The 24,608-nt window shown below is 31.5% G+C and overlaps 1 protein-coding gene across 1 annotated transcript in view; it reads right to left on the reverse strand.

Annotated features, from left to right (window-relative positions):
• The window catches only part of LOC146305467 (dynactin subunit 1-like), a 43,156-nt gene that overhangs the window by 10,750 nt on the left and 7,798 nt on the right, over positions 1 to 24,608 (reverse strand). The window contains exons 11-18 of the mRNA XM_084711904.1: positions 24,334 to 24,531; positions 23,948 to 24,152; positions 23,749 to 23,827; positions 23,251 to 23,410; positions 22,968 to 23,072; positions 22,552 to 22,743; positions 22,338 to 22,454; positions 22,104 to 22,256 (exon numbers count right to left, since the gene is read on the reverse strand). Coding sequence (XP_084568030.1) covers positions 22,104 to 22,256; positions 22,338 to 22,454; positions 22,552 to 22,743; positions 22,968 to 23,072; positions 23,251 to 23,410; positions 23,749 to 23,827; positions 23,948 to 24,152; positions 24,334 to 24,531 — 1,209 coding nt within the window. The remainder of the gene's footprint in view (positions 1 to 22,103; positions 22,257 to 22,337; positions 22,455 to 22,551; positions 22,744 to 22,967; positions 23,073 to 23,250; positions 23,411 to 23,748; positions 23,828 to 23,947; positions 24,153 to 24,333; positions 24,532 to 24,608) is intronic.

Here is a 24,608-nt window from a genome sequence, read left to right on the forward strand (position 1 = left end):
TATGTATGTATGTATGCTCATATGTATGTATGTAAGTATGTATGCTCATGTGTATGTATGTATGTATGTATGCTCATGTGTATCCATGTATGTATGTATGTATGTATGTATGTATGCTCATATGTATGTATGTATGTATGTATGCTCATGTGTATGTATGTATGTATGTATGCTCATGTGTATGTATGTATGCATGGTCATATGTATGTAGGTATGTATGCTCATATGTATGTTTGGTCATACGTATGTATGTATGTATTTATGTATGCATGGCCACATGTATGTATGTATGCATGGCCACATGTATGTATGTATGCATGGTCATATGTATGTGTGTATGTATGTATGCTCATATGTATGTATGTATGTATGTATGTATGTATGTATGCATGCATTTATTTATTTATGTATATATTTATGTATGTTCATATGTATGCATGTATGGTCATAAATATGTATGTATGTATGTATATATGTATGCATGGTCATATGTATGTATGCTCATATATATGTATGTATGTATGCTCATATGTATGTATGTATGTATGTATGCATGGTTGTATGTATGTATGTATGTATGTATGTATGTATGCATGTATGTATGCTCATATATATGTATGTATGTATGTATGTATGTATGTATGTATGTATGTATATATTTATGTATGTTCATATGTATGCATGTATGGTCATAAGTATGTATTTATGTATGTATGTATGGTCTTATGTTTGTATGTATGTATGTATGCATGCATGCATGGTCATATGTATGTATGCTCATATGTATGTATGTATGTATGTATGTATGTATGTATGCATGCTCAGATGTATTTATGTATGTATGTATGTATGTATGTATGTATGTATGTATGCTCAGATGTATATATGTATGTATGTATTTATGTATGTATGTATGCATGCTCATATTTATGTATGTATGTATGCATGGTCATATGTTTCTATGTATGCATGTATGTATGTATGTTCGTTCATATGTATGCATGTATGGTCATAAGTATGTATGGCCATATGTATGTATGTATGCTCATATGTATGTATGGTCATATGTATGTATGCATGTATGTATGCTCATATGTATGTATGTATGCATGTATGTATGTATGTATGTATGTATGTATGTATATATTTATGTATGTTCTTATATATGCATGTATGGTCATAAGTATGTATTTATGTATGTATGTATGCATGGTCTTATGTTTGTATGTATGTATGTATGCATGGTCATATGTTTGTATGTATGTATGTATGTATGTCCATATGTATGCATGTATGGTCATAATTATGTATGTATGCATGTATGTATGTATGTATGTATGTATGTATGTATGTTCATATGTATGCATGTATGGTCAGTAGGATGTATGTATATATGTATGTATGTATTTATGTATGTATGTATGTATGTATGTATGTATGTATGTATGTATGGTCATATGAATGTATGTATGTATATATGTATACTCATATGTATGTATGTATGGTCATATGTATGTATGTATATATGTATGCATGCATGCATGTATGCATGTATGTATGTATGTATGCTCATATGTATGTAGGTATGTATGTATGTATGTATGTATGCATGGTCATATGTATGGCCATATGTATGTATGTATGTATGCATGTATGGTCATAAGTACGTATTTATGTATGTATGTATGCATAGTCTTATGTATGTATGTATGTATGTATGTATGTATGTATGTATGCCTGCATGCATGCATGGTCATATGTATGTATGGTCATATGTATGTATGTATGTATGCTCAGATGTATGTATGTATGTATGTATGTTCATAGGTATGCATGTATGGTCATAAGTATGTATGGCCATATGTATGTATGTATGCTCATATGTATGTATGCATGTATGTATGTATGTATGTATGTATGTATGTATGTATGTATGTATATATGTATGTATATATTTATGTATGTTCTTATGTATGCATGTATGGTCATAAGTATGTATTTATCTATGTATGTATGCATGGTCTTATGTTTGTATGTATGTATGTATGTATGCATGCTCATATGTATGTATGTATGTATGTATGTAGGCTTATGTCATATGTATGTATGCATGTATGCATGCTCATATGTATGTATGTATGTATGTATGTATGTATATATGTATGTATATATGTATGTATTTATTTATGTATATATTTATGTCTGTTTATATGTATGCATGTATGGTCATAAGTATGTATTTATGTATGTATGTATGCATGGTCTTATTTTTATATGTATGTATTTATGTATGTACGTATGTATGTATGGTCATAATTATGTATGTATGTATGCATGTATGCATGTATGTATGTATGCATGGTCATATGTATGTATGTATATATGTATGTATGTCCATATGTATGCATGTATGGTCATAATTATGTATGTATGTATACATGTATGTATGTATGTATTTATGTATGTATGTATGTATGCTCATATTTATGTATGTATGTATGCATGGTCATATGGATGTATGTATGCATGTATGTATGTATTTATCTATGTATGTATGTTCATATGTATGCATGTATGGTCATAAGTATGTATGTAAGTATGTATGTATTCATGTATGTATGTATGTATGTATGGTCATATGACTGTATGTATGTATGTATGTATGTATGTATGGTCATATGTATGTATGTATGTATTGCCATATGTATGTATGTATGTACGTATGTATGTATGTATGGTCATATGTATATATGCTCATATGAATGTATGCATGATCATATGTATGTATGCTCATATGTATGTATGTATGTATGCTCGTGTATATATGTATGCATGGTCATATGGACGGCCATATGTATGTATGCATGTATGCTCATATGTATGTATGTATGTATGTATGTATGCATGCTCATATGTATGTATGTATGTATGTATGGTCATAATTATGTATGTATGTATGCATGTATGTATGTATGTATGTATGTAGGCTCATATTAATGTATGCATGTATGCATGTCATATGTATGTATGCATGTATGCATGCTCATATGTATGTATGTATGTATGTATGTATGTATGTATGTATGTATGTATATATGTATGTATATATGTATGTATTTATTTATGTATATATTTATGTCTGTTTATATGTATGCATGTATGGTCATAAGTATGTATTTATGTATGTACGTATGCATGGTCTTATGTTTATATGTATGTATGTATGTATGTACGTATGTATGTATGTATGCATGTATGCATGTATGTATGTATGTATGTATGCATGGTCATATGTATGTATGTATGTATGTATGTCCATATGTATGCATGTATGGTCATAATTATGTATGTATGTATACATGTATGTATGTATGTATTTATGTATGTATGTATGTATGCTCATATTTATGTATGTATGTATGCATGGTCATATGGATGTATGTATGCATGTATGTATGTATGTATCTATGTATGTATGTTCATATGTATGCATGTATGGTCATAAGTATGTATGTAAGTATGTATGTATTCATGTATGTATGTATGTATGTATGGTCATATGAATGTATGTATGTATGTATGTATGTATGTATGTATTTATGTATGCTCATATGTATGTATGTATGTATGATCATATGTATGTATGGTCATATGTATGTATGGTCATATGAATGTATGCATGGTCATATGTATGTATGGTCGTATGTATGTATGTATGTATGTATGTATGTATTGTCATATGTATGTAGTTATGTATGCTCATATGTATGTATGTATGTATGTATGTATGTATGTATGTATGCTCATATGTGTGTATGTATGTATGTACGTATGTATATATTTATGTATGTTCATATGTATGCATGTATGGTCATAAGTATGTATTTATGTATGTATGTATGTATGCATGGTCTTATGTTTGTATGTATGTATGTATGTATGCTCATATGTATGTATGTATGTATGTATGTATGCTCATATTTATGTATGTATGTATGCATGGTCATATGTATGTATGTATGTAAGTATGTATGTACGTATGTATGTATGTATGTATGTATGTATGTAAGTATGCATGAATGTATGTATGTATGTTCATATGTATGCATGTATGTATGTATGTTCATATGTATGCATGTATGTATGTATGTATGTATGTATGGTCATATGTATGTATGTATGTATGTATGTATGTATGTATGCTCATGTGTATGTATGTATGCTCATGTGTATGTATGTATGCATGGTCATATGTATGTAGGTATGTATGCTCATATGTATGTATGGTCATATGTATGTATGTATGTATGTTTGTATTTATGTATGCATGGCCACATGTATGTATGTATGCATGGTCATATGTATGGCCATATGTATGTGTGTATGTATGTATGTATGTATGCATGCATGCATGCATGCATGTATGCATGGTCATATGTATGTATGGTCATATGTATGTATGTATGTATGCTCAGATGTATATATGTATGTATGTATGTATGTATGTATGTATGTTCATATGTATGCATGTATGGTCATTTGTATGTATGCATGTATGTATGCTCATATGTATGTATGTATATATGTATCTTCTTATGTATGCATGTATGGTCATAAGTATGTATTTATGTATGTTTGTATGCATGGTTTTATGTTTGTATGTATGTTTGTATGTATGTATGTATGTATGTATGTATGTATATATGTATGTATGTATGTATGCAGGGTCATATGTATGTATGTATGTATGTATGGTCATATGAATGTATGTATGTATGTACGTACGTATGTATGTACGTATGTATGTATGTATGTATGTATGCTCATATGTATGTATGTAGGCTCATATTAATGTATGTATGTATGCATGTCATATGTATGTATGCATGTATGTATGCTCATATGTATGTATGTATGTATGTATGTATGTATGTATGTATGTATGCATATATGTATGTATGTATTTATTCATGTATATATACGTATGCTCATATGTATGTATGTAGGCTCATATTAATGTATGTATGTATGCATGTCATATGTATGTATGCATGTATGTATGCTCAGATGTATGTATGTATGTATGTATGTATGTATGTATGCATGCTCATATTTATGTATGTATGTATGCACGGTCATATGTTTGTATGTATGCATGTATGTATCTATGTATGTTCATATGTATGCATGTATGGTCATAAGTATGTATGGCCATATGTATGTATGGTCATTTGTATGTATGCATATATGCATGTATGTATGTATGCATGTATGTATATATTTATGTATGTTCAAATGTATGCATGTATGGTCATAAGTATGTATTTATGTATGTATGTATGTATGCATGGTCTTATGTATGTATGTATGTATGTATGTATGTATGCTCATATTTATGTATGTATGTATGCATGGTCATATGTATGTATGTAAGTATGTATGTATGTATGTATGTATGTATGTATGTAAGTAAGTATGCATGTATGTATGTATGTATGTTCATATGTATCCATGTATGTATGTATGTATGTATGTATGTATGTATGCTCATATGTATGTATGTAAGTATGTATGCTCATGTGTATGTATGTATGTATGTATGCTCATGTGTATCCATGTATGTATGTATGTATGTATGTATGTATGTATGTATGCTCATATGTATGTATGTATGTATGTATGCTCATGTGTATGTATGTATGTATGTATGCTCATGTGTATGTATGTATGCATGGTCATATGTATGTAGGTATGTATGCTCATATGTATGTTTGGTCATACGTATGTATGTATGTATTTATGTATGCATGGCCACATGTATGTATGTATGCATGGTCTTATGTATGTATGTATGTATGTATGTATGTATGCTCATATTTATGTATGTATGTATGCATGGTCATATGTATGTATGTAAGTATGTATGTTTGTATGTATGTATGTATGTATGTAAGTAAGTATGCATGTATGTATGTATGTATGTTCATATGTATCCATGTATGTATGTATGTATGTATGTATGTATGTATGCTCATATGTATGTATGTAAGTATGTATGCTCATGTGTATGTATGTATGTATGTATGCTCATGTGTATCCATGTATGTATGTATGTATGTATGTATGTATGTATGTATGCTCATATGTATGTATGTATGTATGTATGCTCATGTGTATGTATGTATGTATGTATGCTCATGTGTATGTATGTATGCATGGTCATATGTATGTAGGTATGTATGCTCATATGTATGTTTGGTCATACGTATGTATGTATGTATTTATGTATGCATGGCCACATGTATGTATGTATGCATGGCCACATGTATGTATGTATGCATGGTCATATGTATGTGTGTATGTATGTATGCTCATATGTATGTATGTATGTATGTATGTATGTATGTATGCATGCATTTATTTATTTATGTATATATTTATGTATGTTCATATGTATGCATGTATGGTCATAAATATGTATGTATGTATGTATATATGTATGCATGGTCATATGTATGTATGCTCATATATATGTATGTATGTATGCTCATATGTATGTATGTATGTATGTATGCATGGTTGTATGTATGTATGTATGTATGTATGTATGTATGTATGTATGCATGTATGTATGCTCATATATATGTATGTATGTATGTATGTATGTATGTATATATTTATGTATGTTCATTTGTATGCATGTATGGTCATAAGTATGTATTTATGTATGTATGTATGGTCTTATGTTTGTATGTATGTATGTATGCATGCATGCATGGTCATATGTATGTATGCTCATATGTATGTATGTATGTATGTATGTATGTATGTATGCATGCTCAGATGTATTTATGTATGTATGTATGTATGTATGTATGTATGTATGTATGCTCAGATGTATATATGTATGTATGTATTTATGTATGTATGTATGCATGCTCATATTTATGTATGTATGTATGCATGGTCATATGTTTCTATGTATGCATGTATGTATGTATGTTCGTTCATATGTATGCATGTATGGTCATAAGTATGTATGGCCATATGTATGTATGTATGCTCATATGTATGTATGGTCATATGTATGTATGCATGTATGTATGCTCATATGTATGTATGTATGCATGTATGTATGTATGTATGTATATATTTATGTATGTTCTTATATATGCATGTATGGTCATAAGTATGTATTTATGTATGTATGTATGCATGGTCTTATGTTTGTATGTATGTATGTATGCATGGTCATATGTTTGTATGTATGTATGTATGTATGTCCATATGTATGCATGTATGGTCATAATTATGTATGTATGCATGTATGTATGTATGTATGTATGTATGTATGTATGTATGTATGTTCATATGTATGCATGTATGGTCAGTAGGATGTATGTATATATGTATGTATGTATTTATGTATGTATGTATGTATGTATGTATGTATGTATGTATGTATGTATGGTCATATGAATGTATGTATGTATATATGTATACTCATATGTATGTATGTATGGTCATATGTATGTATGTATATATGTATGCATGCATGCATGCATGCATGTATGTATGTATGTATGCTCATATGTATGTAGGTATGTATGTATGTATGTATGTATGCATGGTCATATGTATGGCCATATGTATGTATGTATGTATGCATGTATGGTCATAAGTACGTATTTATGTATGTATGTATGCATAGTCTTATGTATGTATGTATGTATGTATGTATGTATGTATGTATGTATGCCTGCATGCATGCATGGTCATATGTATGTATGGTCATATGTATGTATGTATGTATGCTCAGATGTATGTATGTATGTATGTATGTTCATAGGTATGCATGTATGGTCATAAGTATGTATGGCCATATGTATGTATGTATGCTCATATGTATGTATGCATGTATGTATGTATGTATGTATGTATGTATGTATGTATGTATGTATATATGTATGTATATATTTATGTATGTTCTTATGTATGCATGTATGGTCATAAGTATGTATTTATCTATGTATGTATGCATGGTCTTATGTTTGTATGTATGTATGTATGTATGCATGCTCATATGTATGTATGTATGTATGTATGTAGGCTTATATTAATGTATGCATGTATGCATGTCATATGTATGTATGCATGTATGCATGCTCATATGTATGTATGTATGTATGTATGTATGTATATATGTATGTATATATGTATGTATTTATTTATGTATATATTTATGTCTGTTTATATGTATGCATGTATGGTCATAAGTATGTATTTATGTATGTATGTATGCATGGTCTTATTTTTATATGTATGTATTTATGTATGTACGTATGTATGTATGGTCATAATTATGTATGTATGTATGCATGTATGCATGTATGTATGTATGTATGTATGCATGGTCATATGTATGTATGTATGTATGTATGTATGTATGTCCATATGTATGCATGTATGGTCATAATTATGTATGTATGTATACATGTATGTATGTATGTATTTATGTATGTATGTATGTATGCTCATATTTATGTATGTATGTATGCATGGTCATATGGATGTATGTATGCATGTATGTATGTATGTATCTATGTATGTATGTTCATATGTATGCATGTATGGTCATAAGTATGTATGTAAGTATGTATGTATTCATGTATGTATGTATGTATGTATGGTCATATGACTGTATGTATGTATGTATGTATGTATGTATGGTCATATGTATGTATGTATGTATTGCCATATGAATGTATGTATGTACGTATGAATGTATGTATGGTCATATGTATATATGCTCATATGAATGTATGCATGATCATATGTATGTATGCTCATATGTATGTATGTATGTATGCTCGTGTATATATGTATGCATGGTCATATGGACGGCCATATGTATGTATGCATGTATGCTCATATGTATGTATGTATGTATGTATGTATGCATGCTCATATGTATGTATGTATGTATGTATGGTCATAATTATGTATGTATGTATGCATGTATGTATGTATGTATGTATGTAGGCTCATATTAATGTATGCATGTATGCATGTCATATGTATGTATGCATGTATGCATGCTCATATGTATGTATGTATGTATGTATGTATGTATGTATGTATATATGTATGTATATATGTATGTATTTATTTATGTATATATTTATGTCTGTTTATATGTATGCATGTATGGTCATAAGTATGTATTTATGTATGTATGTATGCATGGTCTTATGTTTATATGTATGTATGTATGTATGTACGTATGTATGTATGTATGCATGTATGCATGTATGTATGTATGTATGTATGCATGGTCATATGTATGTATGTATGTATGTATGTCCATATGTATGCATGTATGGTCATAATTATGTATGTATGTATACATGTATGTATGTATGTATTTATGTATGTATGTATGTATGCTCATATTTATGTATGTATGTATGCATGGTCATATGGATGTATGTATGCATGTATGTATGTATGTATCTATGTATGTATGTTCATATGTATGCATGTATGGTCATAAGTATGTATGTAAGTATGTATGTATTCATGTATGTATGTATGTATGTATGGTCATATGAATGTATGTATGTATGTATGTATGTATGTATGTATGTATGGTCATATTTATGTATGTATGTATTGCCATATGTATGTATGTATGTACGTATGTATGTATGTATGGTCATATGTATATATGCTCATATGAATGTATGCATGATCATATGTATGTATGCTCATATGTATGTATGTATGTATGCTCGTGTATATATGTATGCATGGTCATATGGACGGCCATATGTATGTATGCATGTATGCTCATATGTATGTATGTATGTATGCATGGCCACATGTATGTATGTATGCATGGTCATATGTATGCTCATATGTATGTATGGTCATTTGTATGTATGCATGTATGTATGCTCATATGTATGTATGTATGTATGTATGTATGTATGTATGTATATATTTATGTATGTTCATATGTATGCATGTATGGTCATAAGTATGTATTTATGTATTTATGTATGCATGGTCTTATGTTTGTATGTATGTATGTATGTATGTATGTATGTATGTATGCACGTATGTATGCATGCATGGTCATATGTATGTATGTATGTATGTATGTATGTATGTATGTATGTATGCTCATATGTATGTATGTATGTTGTTTTAATTTAAAACTTCCAAAAATAAAAATAAAAATAAAATTTCTTCAGATTATGTTTATTTAGTCTATTTTGAGACAGAAAAACACATTTCCCTCACTGGCATCATAATGTGTACCATGGAGGGATATGATCATACATACATACATACATACATACATACATACATACATACATATGACCATGCATACATATGACCATACATGCATACATACATACATACATACATACATACATATGAACATACATACATAGAGACATACATATGAACATACATATATACATTCATACTAATGACCATACATACAGACATATGAACATACATACATACGTACATACATGCATACATACATATGAGTATACATACATATGACCATGCATACATACATACATATGAACATACATACATACATACATACATAGATATGACCAAACATATCACCATGCATGAATACATACATACATAAATATGACCATACATACATGCATACAGACATGGATACATACATACATACATACATATGAGCATACATACACACATACGAGCATACATGCATACATACATATGACCATGCATACATACATACATACATACATACATACATACATACATATGACCATACATACATACATACATATGAGCATACATACATACATACATACATACTTATGACCATACATGCATACATATGAACATACCTACATACATACATACATACATACATATGAGCATACATACATATGACCATGCATACATACATACATACACACATATGAGCATACATGCATACATACATACATATGAGCATACATACATACATACATACAAACATACATACGTACATACATATGGCCATGCATACATACATAGATATGAGCATACATACATACATATGCCCATATATATGGCCATGCACACATACATACATACATACATACATACTTATGACCATACATACATACATACATATGAATATGCATGGTCATATGTATGGCCATATGTATGTATGTATGTATGTATGTATGTATGTATGTATGTATGTATGCTCATATGTATGTATGTATGCATGGCCATATGTATGTACGTATGTATGTATGTATATATGTATGTAAGTATGTATGTATGTATGCATGTATGTATGCATGTATGTATGTACGTATGCATGGTCATATGCATGTACGCTCTTATGTATGTATTATGTATGTTCATATGTATGTATATATGTATGTATGTATGTATGCATGGTCATATGTATGTATGCTCATATGTATGTATGTATGTTGTTTTAATTTAAAATTCCCAAAAATAAAAATAAAAATAAAAATAAAATTTCTTCAGATTATGTTTATTTAGTCTATTTTGAGACAGAAAAACACATTTCTCTCACTGGCATCATAATGTGTACCATGGAGGGATATGATCATACATACATACATACATACATACATACATACATACATACATACATACATATGACCATGCATACATATGACCATACATACATACATACATACATACATACATACAAACATATGAGCATACATACATAGAGACATACATATGAGCATACATATATACATACATACTTATGACCATACATACATACATACATACATATGAACATACATACATACATACATACATGCATACATACATATGAGCATAGATACATATGACCATGCATATATACATACATACATATGAACATACATACATACATACATACATATGACCATGCATACATACATACATATGAACATACATACATACATACATATATATGGCCAAACATATCACCATGCATGAATACATCCATACATAAATATGACCATACATACATGCATACAGACATTGATACATACATACATACATACATATGAGCATACATACATACTTACATACATACATTTGAGTATACATATATATTTATGACCATACATGTATACGTATGAACATACATACATACATACATACATACATTCATATGACCATACATACATATGACCATACATACATACATACATGCATGCATAAATACATACATACATATGACCATACATACATACATACATACATATGAGCATACATACATACATATGAGCATACATACATACATACATACATACGTCCATGCATACATACATACATACATACATACATACATACATACCTATGACCATACGTACAGACATACATACATACACACATTCATACATACATATGAGCATACATACATGAGTGCATAAATACATATGACCATGCATAGATACATACATATGAGTATACATACATACATACATACATACATACATACATACATACATATGACCATGCATACATACAAATGTATGTATGCTCATATGTATGTATGTATGCATGGCCATATGTATGTATGTATGTATGTATGTATGTATGTATGTATGCTCATATGTATGTATGTATGCATGGTCATATCTATGTATGTATGTATGTATGTATGTATGTATGTATGCTCGTATGTATGGCCATATGTATGTATGTATGCATGGTCATATCTATCTATGGTCATATTTATGTATGCATATATGTATGCTCATATGTATGAATGTATGTATGGTCATATTTATACATGTATGTATGTATGCATGGTCATATGTTTAGCCATATGTATGTATGTACATATGTATGTATGTATGCTCATATGTATGTATGTATGTTGTTACACTTTATTTTAATGGGTTGTTCCTGAATGGTACAATGTTGCCTACAGGCAACGAACCCCAAAAACTTCCAAAAATAAAAATAAAAATAAAAATTCTTCAGATTATGTTTATTTAGTCTATTTTGAGACGTAAAAACACATTTCCTTCACTGGCATCATAATGTGTACCATAGAGGGATATGACCATACATAAATACATACATACATACATATGACCATATGTACATACATACATATGACCATACATGCATACATACATACATATGAGCATACATATATACATTCATACATACATATGAGCATACATACATACATACATATATACATACATACATACATACAAACATACATACATATGGCCATGCATACATACCTACATACATACATACATACATATCACCATACATAGATACATATGAGCATACATACATACATACATATGACCATGCATACATACATACATACATACATATGACCATACATACATGCTTATGACCATACATGCATACATATGAACATACATACATACATATCCGTATACATACATACATACATACATACGAACATACATACATACATACACATGACCATGCATACATACATACATATGACCATACATACATATGACCATACATAAATATGAGCATACATACATACATACATACATACATACATACATATGACCATGAATACATACAAACATACATACATATGACCATGCATACATACATACATTTGACCATGCATACATACATGCATATGACCATACATAAATACATACATACATATGAGCATACATACATACATAGAAACATACATACATACATATGAGCATACATACATATGAGCATACATACATACATACATATGACCATGCATTCATACATACATATGAGCATACATACATACATACATACATATGAGCATACATACATGTGACCATACATACATACATACATACATATGACCATACATACATGTGACAATACATACATACATACATACATACATATGACCATACATACATATGACCATACATACATACACATGACCATTCATACATACATACATACATACATATGAGTATACATACATACTTATGACCATACATACATACATACATACATACATATGAACATGCATGGTCATATGTATGGCCATATGTATGTATGTATGTATGTATGTATGTTGTTACACTTTATTTTAATGGGTTGTTCCTGAATGGTACAATGTTGCCTACAGGCAACGAACCCCAAAAACTTCCAAAAATAAAAATAAAAATAAAAATTCTTCAGATTATGTTTATTTAGTCTATTTTGAGACATAAAAACACATTTCCTTCACTGGCATCATAATGTGTACCATAGAGGGATATGACCATACATAAATACATACATACATACATACATACATACATATGACCATATGTACATACATACATATGACCATACATGCATACATACATACATATGAGCATACATATATACATTCATACATACATATGAGCATACATACATACATACATATATACATACATACATACAAACATACATACATATGGCCATGCATACATACCTACATACATACATACATACATACATATGACCACACATAGATACATATGAGCATACATACATACATACATATGACCATGCATACATACATACATACATACATACATATGACCATACATACATGCTTATGACCATACATGCATACATATGAACATACATACATACATATCAGTATACATACATACATACATACGAACATACATACATACATACACATGACCATGCATACATACATACATATGACCATACATACATATGACCATACATAAATATGAGCATACATACATACATACATACATATGACCATGCATCCATACAAACACACATACATATGAGCATACATACATACATACATACATACATATGACCATGCATACATACATACATTTGACCATGCATACATACATGCATATGACCATACATAAATACATACATACATATTAGCATACATACATACATAGAAACATACATACATACATATGAGCATACATACATATGAGCATACATACATACATACATATGACCATGCATTCATACATACATATGAGCATACATACATACATACATACATACATATGAGCATACATACATGTGACCATACATACATACATACATACATATGACCATACATACATGTGACAATACATACATACATACATACATACATATGACCATACATACATATGACCATACATACATACACATGACCATTCATACATACATACATACATATGAGTATACATACATACTTATGACCATACATACATACATACATACATACATATGAACATGCATGGTCATATGTATGGCCATATGTATGTATGTATGTATGTATGTATGTATGTATGTATGCCTCGTCATATGTATGTATGTATGTATGCATGGTCATATGTATGTATGTATGTATGTATGTATGTATGTATGTATGCATGGTAAAATGTATGTATGTATGTATGTATGTATGTTCATATGTATGTATGTATGTATGTATGTATGTATGTATCTATGTTCATATGTATGTATGTATGTATGTATGTATGTATGGGAATATGTATGTATGTATGTAAGCATGGTCAGATGTATGTATGTATGTATGTATGTATGTATGTATGCATGTATGCTCATATGTATGTATGTATGCTCATATGTATGTATGTATGTATGTATGTATGTATGTAGCCAAGAAACTTTTTAAATTCTTTTTAAAATTCTTTTTAATTTAAAATTTCAAATGAATTGTGACTTCTTGATGTTATTGAATATTTTTGTATTTGTTTATGAAATAAACAATGTTCAAATTGGAAAAGGAACATTCTCTTTCACTTATGCACCATTATGGTACAATGTTGGCTACAGGCAACGAACCCCAAAAACTTTCAAAAAAAAAAATAAGAATAAAATTTCTTCAGATTATGTTTATTTATTTTCTATTTTGAGCCATAAAAACACATTTCCCTCACTGGCATCATAATGTGTACCATAGAGGGATATGACCATACATACATACATACATACATACATACATACATACATATGACCATACATGTATACATACATATGACCATGCATACATACATACATATGAGCATACATACATACATACATACATACATACATACATATGACCATACATGCATACATACATACATATGAGCATACATACATACATCCATATTGCCAAACATATGACCATGCATACATACATACATACATACATACATATGACCATGCATACATTCATATGACCATACATATATCTGACCATACATACATATGAACATACATACATACATACATACATATGGCCAAACACATGACCATGCATACATACATACATAAATATGACCATACATATGAGTATACATACATACATACATACATACATACATACATACATATGGCCATGCATACATACATACATATGAGCATACATACATACATACATACATGAGTATACATACATACATACTTATGACCATACATGCATACATATGAACATACATACATACATACATACATACATACATACATATGACCATGCATACATTCATATGACCATACATATATCTGACCATACATAGATACATATAAACATACATACATACATATGGCCAAACACATGACCATGCATACATACATACATAAATATGACCATACATATGAGCATACATACATACATACATACATACATACATACATACGGCTATGCATACATACATACATATGAGCATACATACATACATACATGAGTATACATACATACATACTTATGACCATACATACATACTTATGACCATACATACATACATATGACCATACATACATACATACTTATGACCATACATGCATACATATGAACATACATACATACATATGAGCATACATTCATATGACCATGCATACATACATACTTACATAAATATGACCATACATACATGCATACATATGAGCATACGTACATACATATGACCATAGATACATACATACATATATACATACATACATATGACCATACATACATACATACATACATACATACTTATGACCATACATACATACATATGAACATACATACATACATAGATATGGCCAAACATATGACCATGCATACATACATACTTACATAAATATGACCATACATACATGCCTACATATGAGCATACGTACATACATATGACCATACATACATACATATGACCATACATACATACATACATACATACATACATACATACGACCATACATGCACACATATGAACATAGATACATACATATCAGCATACATACATATGACCATGCATACATTCATATGAGCATACATGCATACAGACATACATATGACCATACATACATACATACACACACACATATGAGCATACATGCATACATACATACATATGACCATACATACATACATACACATACATACATCTGAGCACACATAGATATGACCATGCATACATACATACATATGAGCATACATACATACATACATACGGCCATGCATACATACATACATATGAGCATACATACATACAATCATATGAGCATACATACATACATACATACATACGAGCATACATACATATATACATATGAGCATACATATATACATATAGCCAAACATATGACCATGCATACATACATGCATATGACCATACATACATACATACATACATACATACATACATACATACATACATACATATCAGCATACATACATACATACATACATACATACATACATACATATGACCAGGCATACATACATACATACATATGATCATACATACATACATACATACATACATACATATGACCATACATACATATATACATACTTACATACATACTTATGACCATACATGCATACATATGAACATACATACATATGAGCATACATACATACATACATATATATGAGCATACATGCATACATACATACATGAGCATACATACATACATACATACATACACACATATGAGCATACATGCATACACACATATGGGCATACATGCATACATACATACATACATATGAGCATACATACATACATATGACCATACATACATACATACACATACATACATATGAGCATACATACATATGACCATGCATACATACATACATACATATGAGCATACATACATACATATGAGCATACATACATACATATGAGCATACATACATACATACATATATATGACCATACATGCACACATATGAACATAGATACATACATATGAGCATACATATGAGCATACATACATATGACCATGCATACATTCATATGAGCATACATGCATACTTACATACATATGACCATACATACATACATACACACACACATATGAGCATACATGCATACATACATACATACATATGACCATACATACATACATACACATACATACATCTGAGCACACATAGATATGACCATGCATACATACATACGAGCATACATACATACGGCCATGCATACATACATACATATGAGCATACATACATACAAACATATGAGCATACATACATACATACATACATACATCCGAGCATACATACATATATACATATGAGCATACATATATACATATAGCCAAACATATGACCATGCATACATACATGTATATGACCATACATACATACATACATACATACATACATACATATGAGCATACATACATACATACATACATATGACCAGGCATACATACATACATACATATGATCATACATACATACATACATACATATGACCATACATACATACATACATATGACCATACATACATACATACATACTTACATACATATTTATGACCATACATGCATACATATGAACATACATACATATGAGCATACATACATACATACATACATACATATGAGCATACATGTATACATACATACATGAGCATACATACATACATACATACATACACACATATGAGCATACATGCATACATACATACATACATACATATGAGCATACATACATACATATGACCATACATACATACATACACATACATACATATGAGCATACATACATATGACCATGCATACATACATACATACATATGAGCATACATACATACATATGAGCATACATATGAGCATACATACATACATACGGCCATACACATTACCATGCATACATACATACATATGAGCATACATACATACATATGAGCATACATACATACATACATATGCCCATACATAGGACCATGCATACATATATACATATGATTATACATACATACATACATACTTATGACCATACATACATATGAGCATACATACATACATACATATGCCCATACATAGGACCATGCATACATATATACATATGATTATACATACATACATACATACTTATGACCATACATACATATGAGCATACATACATACATACATACATACATACGGCTATGCATACATACATACATATGAGCATACATACATACATACATACATGAGTATACATACATACATACTTATGACCATACATACATACATACTTATGACCATACATGCATACATATAAACATACATACATACATATGAGCATACATTCATATGACCATGCATACATACATACTTACATAAATATGACCATACATACATGCATACATATGAGCATACGTACATACATATGACCATAGATACATACATAAATGTACACATACATACATATGACCATACATACATACATATGACCATACATACATACATACATACATACATACTTATGACCATACATACATACGAACATACATACATACATATGGCTAAACATATGACCATGCATACATACATACTTACATAAATATGACCATACATACATGCATACATATGAGCATACGTACATACATATGACCATACATACATACATACATATATACATACATACATATGACCATACATACATACATACATACATACATACATATGACCATACATGCACACATATGAACATACATACATACATATGACCATACATATGAGCATACATACATATGACCATGCATGCATACATACATACATATGACCATACATACATACATATGACCATACATACATACATACACATACATACATCTGAGCACACATAGATATGACCATACATACATACATATGACCATGCATACATACATACATACATATGACCATACATACATACATACATACATACATACATATGACCATACATACATACATACATACATACATATGACCATACATACATACATATGACCATACATGCATACACATGAACATACATACATATGAGCATACATACATACATACATACATACATACATACATACATACATATGAGCATACATGCATACATACATACATGAGCATACATACATACATACATACATACATACATACACACATATGAGCATACATGCATACACACATATGAGCATACATGCATACATAAATACATACATATGAGCATACATACATACATACACATACATACATATGAGCATACATACATATGACCATGCATACATACATACATATGAGCATACATACATACATACATATGAGCATACATACATACATATGAGCATACATACATACATACATACATACATACATACATATGGCCATACACATTACCATGCATACATACATACATATGCCCATACATAGGACCATGCATACATATATACATATGATTATACATACATACATACATACATACATACATATGAGCATACATACTTATGAGCATACATACATATGAGCATACATACATACATACATACATACATACATACATACACATGACCATACATACATATGACCATGCATACATACATACATATGAATATGTATGTATGTATGTATGTATGTATGTATGTATGTATGCATGGCCATATGTATGTATGTATGTATGTATGTATGTATGTATGTATGTATGTATGTATGTATGTATGCATGGTCATATGTATGGCCATATGTATGTATGTATGCTCATATGTATGTATGTATGTATGTATGTATGGTCATATGTATGTATGTATGTATGTATGCTCATATATATGTATGTATGCATGCATGGTCATATGTATGTATGTATGTAAGTATGTATGTATGTATGTATGTATGTATGTATGTATGTATGTATGTATGTATGTATGCTCATATATATGTATGTATGCATGTATGCTCATATGTATGTATGTATGTATGTATGTATGTATGTACGGTCATATGTATGTATGGTCATATGAATGTATGTATGTATGGTCATATGTATGTATGTATGTATGTATGTATGTATGTATGTATGTATGTATGTATGGTCATATGTATGTATGTATGTATGTATGTATGTATGTATGTATGTATGTATGGTCATATCCCTCTATGGTACACATTATGATGCCAGTGAGGGAAATGTGTTTTTATGGCTCAAAATAGACTAAATAAACATAATCTGAAGAAATTTTATTTTTATTTTTATTTTCAGAAGTTTTTGGGGTTTGTTGCCTGTAGGCAACATTGTACTATAATGGTGCATAAGTGAAAAAGAATGTTCCTTTTCCAATTTGAACAGTGTTTATTTCATAAACATATGCAAAAATATTCAATAACATCAAGAAGTCACAATTCATTTGAAATTTTAAATTAAAAAGAATTTAAAAAGTTTCTTGGCTAAATGTTGCCTGTAGGCAACACTGTACCATTTAGGAACAACCCATTGAAAAAAATGTGTAAAGTGTAATTGTAAAGTGTAAAACTTTAAACTACTTAAATCAACAAAGAAAACCATTACCACAACTATTTGAAAAACAAAAATGGGTTTGTTGCCTGAGGGCAACATGGTACCATAGAGGGTTAAGATTTTCCTAACCTGAATTAAAGACAGGATGAAGTATGAAAAAACAGGATTCCTAAATGTAGTTAGGATTTGCTTCTGTAATACCAAATATTGGGAAAAAATCCTGCCTTAGATGCTTCCTGCTTTAATTTAAGACTAAAGATGGGAAGTTTCTGAAACATGACCCCTGGATTCCACAGAAAGATGCTTGTATTTATTTGTCTTGTGTCACTTCTCACAGATGCACCTACAAACACACACACAGCTTCCTACCTTGCAGATGAGCCTGGGGATGAGCAGAAGCACCAGGATACAGTCGTGATCTCCGCCATGACGGAGGAATGAGTCCGGCATGAAGGAGGTGAGGAGGGACACCTGTCTGTTTGACTGAGCCACTTCCATTTTCCTCAGCTCCATCTCAATGGCCTACAGACACAGATTATGAGAAAACAGCCTCAAAGCTATAAAACATGTGAACTGACGTGATAACACATGACAGTTTCCCACCTTTGCATAAGCCTTTGTCTCTGCAAACTTAATCTTGAAGTCAAACAGCTCAGCAGGAGGCTGCTGCACTTGTTCGGCGTTTGCATTCTGCTGGCTGATCAGCTCCCTGTTGGCCTCCTTGATGCACAGGGGAAAAAAAACATATAGTGTCAGAAAAGGTCTTCCCATTGCTTCCTCATCCAGCGTCCATCCTTTGAGCATCCTCTCCACCCACCTGCAGCCCGGAGGTCAGCTCTCTGTATTTGCTGATGGTCTGCTGGTAGTCGGCTACAGTCTCCTGGGCGGCCTCCACCCTCTTCTCAGCCTCTCTGACCTTAGCTACACTCAGGTCCAACTGCTCCCTCAGCTCCATTTCCGTCTCGCGGGCGTTTTCCTGGAGCTCGTCGTTCATCTCGTTGATGGCCTCCTGTTGTTACAGGAAAAGTGTCAGTGATATGTTGATAAAAGGGAGATTTTAACCAATAGCGTGTTGATGATTAAGTAAACAACAGTGAGATTTTTTACACAACTTGAGGAGAATCTAATCGCGGATATTTGCACAGTCTGAACGTAGTTTGCACAGGTTAAAAAAACAGAAACATCAGTGGTGTTAATAATCAAGATTGGAATCATAAATGCGACTGTACAGACCAAATCAGTGACTGTTTCTCTCAGCTCTCTGACTTTCTCCTCTAGGTCGAGGTTCCTCTCCGTCAGGGTCTCCACCATCTCCTCTGACCCCAGAGCAGCATCCACCTGGTACACGTACACACACACACACACACATACATGTGTACCGTTAAATTCTGATATGGCAAACAAACAAGAACAGCCCCGTGTTCCGTGGTAAGAACCTCAGCCTGTTCATAAGTTTAATTAACTCACTGAGACGTTCACTGAGAAACCTTCCTTCCTCTCCGTAGTCAGACTTTACCTGCTCCTTCAGTTCATCGATGGTGGCCTCCGCCTGCTTGACTTCGTCCTGCAGCTTTTCCTTCTGAGTCCTCAGAGACTCCAGCTCGGTGTTCTTCTTCTCCATCTGCTTCTGCAGCTTCACGTGCTCCTGCTTCTCTGAAGCAGACAGGTCGCGCATCCTGAGAACGAAAAGGACGATTAAATGGCTGCGGACGAAAACCTGCCCAAACCCCTCTTTATGTACACAGCACCCTTTTATGACGCTGTATAAAATGCCCTATCATGACCTCTGGGATAATCACAGCCTCACGAAACTTCACAACCACAAACTATGACTGGTGGCTTTCCTAGGTTTACTGACAAATAAGGAGGGTCTCTGAGACATTTCCAGAACATAACTGCTCACAGTCCAATCACTGAAATACGGAAATACTCATCTCCTCCTAAAGACCCCATGTTGCCACAAGAAAATGGCAAAAAAAAAAGGTGCATGGAGCTTTTTAGAAATTTGACTGACCGAACCAGCGCTTCCTTTAGTCTGCCATTCTGCTCCTCCAGCTGTTTGACATGGTAGCTCGAGGCGGCTCCATCTGAGCCTGCAGCGTAAAACGAAAAGGCAACACAGTGAGGCAAAGCAGAGCGTAACAAAAGGAGAGACATGACAGGAAGAGGGAAAGAGGGGGAGGCCTCTGTGGATTAGTGAGTAGAGTACGAACCTTTCTCTGAAATCTCATGTCTCAGGATTTCCAGGTCCATGGAGAGCTCCTCCACCTTCTCTTTCAGTGTGTCCACCTCCACTTGCAGTGACTCCGCCCGCTCTTCAGCCATCTCCTTGTCCAGCGTGGCCATCTCAATGGCGTCTGCCGTGTCTGACATCTCTTCCATGTAGCGGTCCTTGGCCTCTTGTGCCTCACGGGATTCCTGGGAGGAGGAGGTACAAAATAAAATTGTAGAAAGTCATGTATGCTGACAGTGAAGCTACTTCTTTCATTGTTACAGGCTTAGAAAATATTAATAATTTAAATTTGATTTAAATACCCTGATGATGCTGTAATTTAGACTTAGGACAGATGAATTATTTGTACTGTATTTTTCTGTGTACCTTTTTGGCCTCTTTGAGTTGTTTCTGCAGATCTGTCTGCTGCTCCTGCATCTTGGTCTTCCACTCCTGAAGCTGCTCCAGCTGGATCTTGTGTTTCTCCAGCTCCTTCAGCTTGGCCTTGTCCTCCGTCCGCTTCATCTTCAGCGTCTCCAGCTTCTCCTCCAGGTCCTTGACCTGAGCTCGCAGTGATTCCTCCTCCTGACACAGACAGATCGATAGATGTGTGAAGGGGAGAAATGAGAGGACAGTTTAAATGCGCTGCCTTTAGCAAATGG

This window comes from Lutjanus erythropterus, chromosome 23 (genome assembly GCF_056507025.1).
Source record: "Lutjanus erythropterus isolate fLutEry1 chromosome 23, fLutEry1.hap2, whole genome shotgun sequence".
Taxonomy (NCBI): Eukaryota; Metazoa; Chordata; class Actinopteri; order Lutjaniformes; family Lutjanidae; genus Lutjanus; species Lutjanus erythropterus.